Genomic DNA, 9,275 nt, shown 5'->3' with positions numbered 1-9,275 from the left:
TCTCGCGTATAAATCAAGTCCAAGTACACTTGCACTTGTGGTTCAAATCCCTTCTTAACCCGAATAGGAACAAGACTCTCTAAGAGCAGCTGGCAATATGCTAACTTGTTCCTGACAGTACTTTTCCTCCCCTTTCTGCTTCTTCCATAACACCTAGGGTCTAAATACATTTCTGCCTGTCTAAATTATTCTCAGTGTCCTTTCGGTTGGTCAGTCCTAACTCTGAAAGTAAAGGTGAACTTCAGTGGTTTTGTCCAAGCTTGAATCTGCATGGAATAGAAAATAGAGAGTTGGTTGTAAGTGACAGACTGGTTTTGTCGACATGTTTATAGGCTTTCTAAGATGTAGTGGTAGCAAACGTGGTAGCGTATGTTTCGGTCAGATTCAGAGGTTTCCAGCCCCTTACGCCAGCGGGTGCCAGCCCCAGGAGTGAACTGTTTGCACATTGACCTTGAAGGGGGCTCGGCCACTGGATGCTGTTGTGTTGGAGGAGTTCGTTGACCCATCCTTCTGCTTTGCCGAGCCCAGGAGAGTGTCTTGTAGGACGAGGTCACTTGCTGCGTGGAGAGGCGGTTTTTGTTGTCGGTTACAGAAGTGCCCTGGCGGTAACGCAAGCTCAGTGATAAGGTGACTTTTTTCTTCTTTTAAAAAGGATTTTAGCACCAGGATAGTAATGGAAACCACTTTAGCTTTGTTTATGGACCACAAAGATTATGGAGGAACAAATTTTGCAATTACTTTTTGGGGTTTTTTTTTCTAAGTCTAAAAATCATGGATCTGCTGTATGTAGTTAACTTGCAGTTTGTTTGAAGGGGTCCCATCAGGGAAGTGGAAACAGATTTTTTTTAACTGACTGCTTTTAGTTAAATCTAAAATTGCTGTCTTTGTCAAGTTAATCTGTTCCCTGCCTCGCTCTTTGTAAGCATGTTAAACAATCCACATTAAATGCCATAAATATGAAATACAAGGAAATGGTACAATCGTAAGCTAAAGAGAACTTAAACCAAAAGGAGGTTTTGCTGTCCTTATTAGAATGTTCTAAAATGTCAAGGCAGTTGCTTGTGTTTAACTGTGAACAAATAAAATGTATTGTTTTGCACTACTCTGTGTTAAATTCCCTCCAAGCTGACCTCTTTGGGAACAAGCTGTGCCGAGACAAAACATGCAGAAACAAGTTCAGTATTGAAACATCTTCCAGGAGCTGCATAGCACAGAGCAGGTAAGTGGTTCTGCCCCTTTTGAGTGGGGTTCCATGAGTTCTGCAGCATGGGGTAAGTGAAATGAATACCAAGCAGAAAGTGAACTTGACTTGCTCTTACCTTATTTTAGATGCATTTGCATATTCCTTTACAAGCGTAGCCTGGAAAAGCTACACTTGCCAGCGTAAGAAAAATAATCAGATACATATTACCCACAGAAGTACATCCACAGGGAACAAAAAGAGAAAACTAAAGTACCTTCCTTTCTCACTAACGCTAAGTAGTGTGTTCCGTGGTTTACAGCCAAGGTAATAAACATGGAGTAGACATTAGGGAAGGGAAGAATTTCATTTTCTGAATTTAAAGTATCTTTGCTGATTGATCTTGATTTATTGGAACTGCTTAACTGCTGGTGCAATGGTAGATTTTAAAAGAGGTTACAAAAGAGTTTAGACAATCAGCACAAGTTCCTTCATTCCTTCATACACTACTACACACAGGAGCTTCACAAGAAAAGCTGAGTTACTGTTCACCCAGGCTTTAGTTGTCAGACAGAACTTTCTTCCAGGTAACTGTGGCGGGTGGGTGCACGATTCTGGTGTCCCTGAGCTCTACTTGGCTAAACCTGGTTTTCTCGATGTCCCCTTCAATGCAAGTGCACCCTCCCGGCCGCGGCCACTAGAGGCCCTGCCAAGCTCACCGCTTCCCTCCACCGGCTCTGATGCCATTTTGGGGATGCTCAGTCCCCATTCTCCCTCGAATCACTCCTCTCCTGCCCTCAGGAGCCCATTGCCGTCCCCAGTGCTTGGTCATCACCTCATAGGGCCTGACCGCATCCCCTCTGTGGGTGAGGTGCTGGGACTGGGTGTTCCACTTACAGGATATTTTGACCCAATTACAGGTTGACAAAAGCCTCATTTGACCCTTGGCTGAATCGAGGGGAGCACAGAGGATATTTATAGTCTGCAGAGGCCAGGATTCTGTTGAGATCAGCTGCTACCAGCCCATACCTCTTTTTCAGTCTTTGAATGAAAAAACAGCATTTATTTCCTGGACTAAGTGACAGATCTCTGGGTAAGTCACTCTGGGGCCCTGCCGGGTTTCTCAGTGCGTAAATTGCAATTTTATGCTCACCGAGGCTAAAGTTAAACTTTATTGCACTTCTGTGTTTGGCATTTACATCCTGTTTATGCAAATTCTTCAAACAGCTTGATTTGTAGTAGAGAAAAACAATTCTTGCTGTATCTTTTTGTCTTTTGAAGTGTCCATCCACTCTGGAAGAGGAGAACTTGTATGGAAATTAAGTAATTTGTAGAGATGTTTTTGTGAGCCTTAACTTTGCAGTCTTCCAGCAGATCCTGGTCATGTCATTACTAAGCCTCACACTGCAAGTTTATGCACTCATTTTTCTGCTTGTGTCTTAAAATTCAGCTGCATAAGGCTGAAAGGATAGGGCTGGGCTAGAAATTACTGGTAAGGTTTGGGAACTGTTTCTTGCATGTACGGTGACCTTGGTCAAGCACAAACGGACAACTGCATTGGCATTGTGAACAGTGGGGCCAGAGTGGGGCTCATCAGAGCCTGAGTGTTCAAATTTAAACTATACGACAGGGTGAGGAAGGTTGGAAACAAGATCTGGGAGCAGCGTCTCTTGTGTCCCCAACACTTGTCATCCTTTAGTCCACGTAGCGTGTGCTCGTGCTGAAAAACTTTCCAAAACAGCAACTGTCATCGGACACTTGTCTTTGCCACATGAAACACAATAGGGCAGCTGTGAGCAACACTGATTTTTCTGCCTGAAGCTGCCTTTGCAACAGGGCTCTCAAGTAGAAACTGAGAGGGTAACGGGCTTGTCCTCCTGGCTGTGTCCCCAGCAGTGCCTGGGAACCTTGCTGGGACCCTGGCAAGCTTCATTACCCACTTGAGTTCACCAAGATTCAATGCAGTTGGATCATGTTGTCTCCTAAAAATAGGCTTCTACTCCAGTGTGGACAGATGTATTGCATTGCAGTATAAGTGGATAGGGGAAGGAAGGAAAAGTGAAAAGAAGGTGGGGTTATGTGAGGAATCAAAATACTCCTGAAAATACTTGCCATTTCATCTGGGCTGTCACTCCTTCCTACGCTCCCTTCTCTGTATTAATTCTTCCTCCCTTTTTGGCTTCTTGTTGCCAAAATCTGGTTATCTTAAGGTAAAAGTTTTCTCGCAACTTTAGCAAATTGAGCCAGGTATGTGAGGGGAAATTGTTTATTCAGGAGTGTTTTCCAGCAGGAAGCAAAGAGCAGGAGCTAATTTCCCTGTGGGAGGGGAAAAGAGCAGTGAGATACAGGGAAGGCACCATGTTATTGAGATCTTAAGTCTGTAGTTAACAGTGCTTGAATTTCTGCACCACCAGAAATGTGTATCAGCTCCAGAGAATGGGGAGAGCCTGTGGCTCTGCTGACCCTCCCCGAGCAGGCGGGAATGAAAGTTGTTTCCAGCACTGGTATAAAGTCACTGTGCTGGAATTGTAAAGAGTTGGTATAAAAGCAGCATGAGACTGTTTCAAATGCCTTGCAATTTTAATGAACCAAGCCTCACAACATCTCTGAAAGCTAGGCAACCTGGATTCTCATCTCGAAAAAGGGAAAGCACAGACATTTTGACTCACAATTTGAAAAGGAACCATCTGAAAATGGCCACAGCTTTCTCACCCTCTCTGCTCCTGCCAGATTCCCATGAATCACACTGACTGGGAATAACTTGGTTAGTTTTGCAGAGCTCTGGGCATGGTAGGGGTGTTTTATCCAAGTTTGGATATTGCCAGTGCACCAGACTAAGGGCAAATGAAGTTTTTTTTCTGCTTTCCATCTCTAGCTCTGACAGGAATGAGTCAGAACGGTGTAAGGGAAGATGTTTGGAGGGGTGTGTGCTGGCCATGGTGTGAGAACCTGCAAGGATGCATCAGAGCACAGTCAGTGCAGCTAAAACACACTGACCTTTTTGGTAGCCAGTGGCATGTAAGGGAAACATCATTAGTGTCCTGTAAACATTGATTCTGTGCTCCAAATAACCAAAAAATTTCAGTGGGGGTGAGGGAACTTCAGGGACCCGTCTAAATCCCAAACGTGTCTGAATCCAGCTTTGCTGCTCTGCATCATGTTCTTCAGACATGCAGGTTTGTCACACCTCTGGCTTTGGTGACTTGGTGGGGGTTCCTCAGAAAGAAGTCTGACAAAGTGTAAAATCCCATTTTCAAGTAGGCTGCCCAAGATTCATGGGTGAAAGATTAGAACCTGATTACTCCTGACTATTCCCTGCTCTCACAGCAGTGCTCGTCAAGGGCATAAGCTATAGTGCTACAACTACTGCTGGTAGGGATACAACTTTAAGGAGCAAAGTGGAAATACCAGCAAGGGTGAGAGTGTGTACCTGCTCAAGGCTACAAAGTTAGAGGGCCAACTACTCAGCAAGTGGACTTGGAGAGGCAGGATCTCTAGAAATCATTTCCCTGTCTTCAACTGCCTGATTAAAGGTGGTAAGCGTGAGATGGGTGAACTTTGATCCTTTAAAAGGCATGTCTACCTGGAGGTTTCCAGGGACTGTTACATTTCCCACTATGATTTTTTGTGTCATTGAGGTGCTTCTTCCAGACGTGCTTATTCGCCTGCACTTGTACATTATCTTTCTTGTTTGCTGAGGTCTGAACTTCAAGGTGCACAGACGGTGCTGTTTGGGAAATGACTGCCCTGTCTGGTGCACTTTGGGGTGCCGACTTCTCAGAGGTAGCATTTCCACCACTCACATTTTGCAGCACCTCCCGTGACAGCTTCTCAGTGTGGGTTATCCACTCCTTTATGCAGTCTAGAACGATGGGGATGAGGCTCACCACCCCTCCAAAATGATTCTTTGCTTCATTACAGCTCAGGTGATTCACAACATCGTGGGGGTATCTGTGGGACAGAAGGAAATGGGTGGCAGGCTCGTCCCAGCAGTGTAACCTCAGTAAGCCCACAGTGCATCCCTGAGAATCCCCTGGGAAGAGCAGAACTGCAGCCAGCCATCTCCCCAGAACAAAAAGGCACGGATAGGACTGCATCCTGAGAACTGAGTCCTGCCAAACACACCATCTTGGCTGTTGGGATGGAGCTGGAAGACTTGAAGAGCGTGTACAAACACTTGCCCCATGGAAATTATTCCTGCAGAGCAGGAATAGGAGGAAGGAGGAGGTAAACTGCCTGAGCGTTGCATGGGACTTCAGGGTGCTAACCTGCCTGTATATGCCCTTCCAAGCACCAGTAAAAAGAATGAATAAACAAACCAACCCCCTTTTTGTGAACAGAGGCTGGCAATGTTTTCCCACCAGCTGGAATGATGAAGTGGACAGCACCTCGTATTAAAGCCCAGAAGGGTGTTGTAGCAGAACTGATGGAAAAGTCAGGTGGGAATATGCATTCCTGTGACAGTTCCCCAGCAGTGAGAGTCACCTCAAAGAAACTAAGCTGATGGAGACACCTACTTGGCTCGGATGCTGCTGAGATCGTTGCTGTGGCTGAGGAGCACCTTGCACCTCTCTAGAATGTTGTTGGTTGTGCTGTTACGAGGATGCACGCTTTCCAGCTTCTGGCAGAGCTTGCTTAGGTCATTGCAGATGTTTAGGAACATGTTGAGGATACGCCTGTCAGTGGAATTGTTACAGTGATGGTCCATGTAGGACTGTACCTGTATGTGGGGAAAGACAGAGTTGTGCATGTTAAGTTACATGTAACTTACGCTGCAAAGGTGCTGAGGTTAGTGAGAAGCTGCTTTCTCTTGTGGTTGCAGCTGTGAGCCACTATGGAAACCACAACCCCCACAGCAGGCAGTGAGATTTCTAGAGCATGTCCAAGGTGTTTGCTTGTCCATCATGACTAAAGGAGGTAACAGATCTGCTTGTCAGCACACCAGTGAGCCTTCCTCCCTCTTTGAAGCAGTATAGAAGAACCGTGGCCAAACCACAGCTCTGCTGCAAGCCCTGCAGAAACAGGCTGAGCGTGAGCAGAGTTTTCTGCTCCAAGCAGGGCATCCTGTGCCACTGCCACAACTGCCTGAGCAGAGCTGGGTGTGAGGTGAGGGCAGTGACCAAACAGGGAGTAGTTGGGAGTGATGTGTTTGCATCATGCATTCTGCATCGTTCTTTGTCATCACTAGATGTGACTGCAAACTAAACCCATTTAACCTAAACTGTCCTTACTAAGCTGTCACAGCAATGATATTCCCTATTTGCCTTGAGCATTTTTGTTAATCGGAGTGAACGTCATGGCATGATGAAACATTATGCCAAGAGATTAAGTATTTTCTCCCAAGAAATTACAGATACTTCAGACATGAGTGGTCAGAATGTAAAATACTGAGTGGCTGGTTGACAGTCACAGCCAGGCTCTGACACCTTCAGAGCTTTCTGTAGCATTTCAAGACAAGAACCAAGTAGCTTTTCCAACAGTGGCACAGTTCCTGCATACAGAAAAGCCGTGCTCTGTGCTCAGGAAAATACTTGGCAGGGTTGTAAGAAAAATAAAAAATGGGCCCTAATGTCCATTTCCACTCCAGATTCCTCGTTCCACACTGCTCACTGAGCATCCTGGCCTTGTGAGTGGCAGGATTTTTTATTGCTGCTGTGAGCAGATGTTACTGCTGCTGTATTCTCTCCTAAAGAGAATAGCATTTTAGCCTGGACGTTCACCGATGGGATAACTGGGCTTCTTTTTGTCCACATCAACAATAGTTTATGCACCTGAGTAACCAGGACAGGGACCAGGACTACAGAAACAAGAACTGCCCAGCTCTGCATTAGCCATCTGCTGCTGAGCTGCAGCCAAGGGAGCTCACGGACAGCCCAGACCCTGGGCTGATGTTGTGACCACAGCCAGGCTCTGCAGGGCTCACTGGGTGATCTGAATGTGTGGCTGAAGCAATGACTGAGGAGCTCGTCTCAGAACCACTTGGGATTTGACATTATATCCTGCTCCATGTGGAAGTCTTTAAGGAGCTCTTGCCATTGCCTAGCAATGGTGTGTTCTTTCACCTTTCCACATTACTACGGTCTCTCTGAAAAACTTCATCGCTCAACACTAAAACTGCTCCCACATACAGCTTTCAGGGGTTAGAAATGCAGCTGTATTCAAGTACAGTATCATTTTCTTTCTGTAGTGTCTACATGCAAAGAAAGCTGGCAGTCAAGTCAGCTGTAGGCTGAGGCCACACGTATTTCTGCATTTGTTGCTTTTATTCTTGTGCCCTCCCAGGCAAAATTAGAAGTAGGCTTGGGCTGATGCAGGAGAATGGTAGAGAAATAAAATGAATGTCTGGTTTTGTCACAGTGAACTTTCTTTGGTGGTGGTTCAGTTCCCGCCCAGTGCTTCACCAGTTTGTGCTCACCCCTTGGTCCCTGTTCTCCCCGTGAACTTGCTCTTTTCCTTTTCCCATCCTCACCCTTGGGTGTACCCTCAGCACTGCCTGGGTGGTAGTTTGCCACCACTAAGTTCACATATTACTGTACCACAAACAATGCCACGGATCAATGTAATTGGTGAAGTTGTTGCCTACAAGCTTTCATCCCCACAACAAGCAGCCCTTCCACCTCTGCCGAGATGCAGAGTCTGAGCTGGCTCAGAACCACTGAAATATTGGCACTTTAAAAACCAGCATAATGTTACACAAAATCTCAATGCCTATTTTTGGAAAAACTGGAGTGGAATGACTGTCATGATCCTCTTCAGTGTTATAAGCAAAACCTTTGTATTAGAGAGAGTGAGCCCTTAGAAAAGACAACCAGCTGACTCTTGTGTCCCAATCCTAATAACAGCTTGGCTTTCACTCTGGCTTTGGCATCCATCTGAGTTTTGTGCCTGGGTTCTGCTGTCTCAAATCCACAATTCTAATTTGATTTAGACTTTTCTTCCCCCTCTATCTGCAGGTGGTCTAAGTTCTTCCTACTACTTAAAGCATGCCATGTTATAAAAATTCCAAGACAGTTCACTTACCAGCCCAGAAAACCTGTAGCCCACTTGGGACTTCCAGCTCTCAATCCATCATCCTACCTCTGTAACACAGCCATTATTTTTAATAAGGGCTATAGAAAGCTACAGCAGCACCAATACCAGGGGGAAGAGGCAGGCATGCTAGTTACTGCAAGTTAAGGATTACACATTCCGTGTGTGGCTGGGGAAGGAGCATTGGTTTGTTTTCTTGTACCCTGGATTTGTGGCCATGCCTCAGCAGTGACATGACAGCATTAAACTAAATCATAAAGTGATGCTCAGCAGTAAAATTCCTTATCTGTAAGTGGGAAGAACTAACACAGGCATTTCTCTCCCCTACTTTTGCCACTGGTTTGCAGAGTCGTGCACAAATGTTGCTGAGAGTTTTCGTGCATCTTCCCTTAGTAAAAACATTTATTCATCCCTGAACTAGACCCGAGTGTGCGACTGCACCGCGTCGGTCCCTGCTTTTATCGGCAGAGAACTTTGTGCTGCATCCTTTGTACCTGGCTGATGCTTGCCACAGGTCTGATCATGTCATGCGCGTTCTCTCGGGTGTGTTGCAGTGCTCCGATGAAGGTAAACTGCTGCTGCAGGAAGAGCTTGTAGTTCTGTTCTATGCCTCTGAGGGCGTCCTTTACCTCATTCATGCTTTCCCCTTCCTGGATGTGGGGAGAGAAGGAGAGAGAGGAAGCTGCTTTTTAGACATGATGCTATTCTATACGTGTAGCTTTATCTTTCACCTGAGTTGGAATTGTGTAGGTTAGTGGAAAACTTTTTACAAAAAGAATAAAAAAGGAATGTGTTGTGTCACAGCTCTGGAGTCCCAGAGCCCCAGAGGGGAAGCCAATGAGCTCATAATGATGCTGCAAAAGAGGCAGAGAACCCAGCGGGGATCCTGACAGTCATACACCGTAAGCCCCAGTGGGTCTATAGTAAGATAACGTGGCGATGTGCCAAAGGCGCGGACGCAGAGGGCCAGAGGCGGGGTGGTGGCTTCTCTCTCCCCATACAGCTACAGCCCGAGCGACTCGAGCGCTCTGGCGTTACACGAAGCCGAAAGAGGCTGGAGGGGCCC

General features: G+C 46.1%; 1 protein-coding gene across 1 annotated transcript; it reads right to left on the bottom strand.

Annotated features, from left to right (window-relative positions):
* Positions 1 to 3,434: 3,434 nt before the first annotated feature.
* LOC104400729 (chromosome unknown open reading frame, human C9orf9) lies at positions 3,435 to 8,858 on the bottom strand. The gene is made up of 4 exons (XM_010010563.1): positions 8,704 to 8,858; positions 5,698 to 5,900; positions 4,984 to 5,131; positions 3,435 to 3,496 (listed from the first exon to the last, which is right to left on the bottom strand). Exons 1-4 carry the CDS (start codon positions 8,845 to 8,847, stop codon positions 3,488 to 3,490), a joined length of 504 nt encoding a protein of 167 aa, XP_010008865.1. The 5' UTR covers positions 8,848 to 8,858; the 3' UTR covers positions 3,435 to 3,487.
* Between the last annotated feature and the right edge of the window lie 417 nt (positions 8,859 to 9,275).

Source organism: Nestor notabilis, unplaced genomic scaffold, assembly GCF_000696875.1.
Source record: "Nestor notabilis isolate BGI_N333 unplaced genomic scaffold, ASM69687v1 scaffold30942, whole genome shotgun sequence".
Lineage (NCBI taxonomy): Eukaryota > Metazoa > Chordata > Aves > Psittaciformes > Psittacidae > Nestor > Nestor notabilis.
This window is presented reverse-complemented; position numbering and strand designations above follow the sequence as displayed.

Excerpts from the sequence above, each read along its gene's own strand:
- LOC104400729 (XM_010010563.1), bottom strand. The coding sequence starts at position 8,847 with ATGAATGAGGTAAAGGACGCCCTCAGAGGCATAGAACAGAACTACAAG. Across the intron at positions 5,901-8,703 it reads CTGTGGCAAGCATCAGCCAG|GTACAGTCCTACATGGACCA; the intron begins GTACAAAGGATG and ends CCCCACATACAG. Across the intron at positions 5,132-5,697 it reads CTCAGCAGCATCCGAGCCAA|ATACCCCCACGATGTTGTGA; the intron begins GTAGGTGTCTCC and ends TCTGTCCCACAG.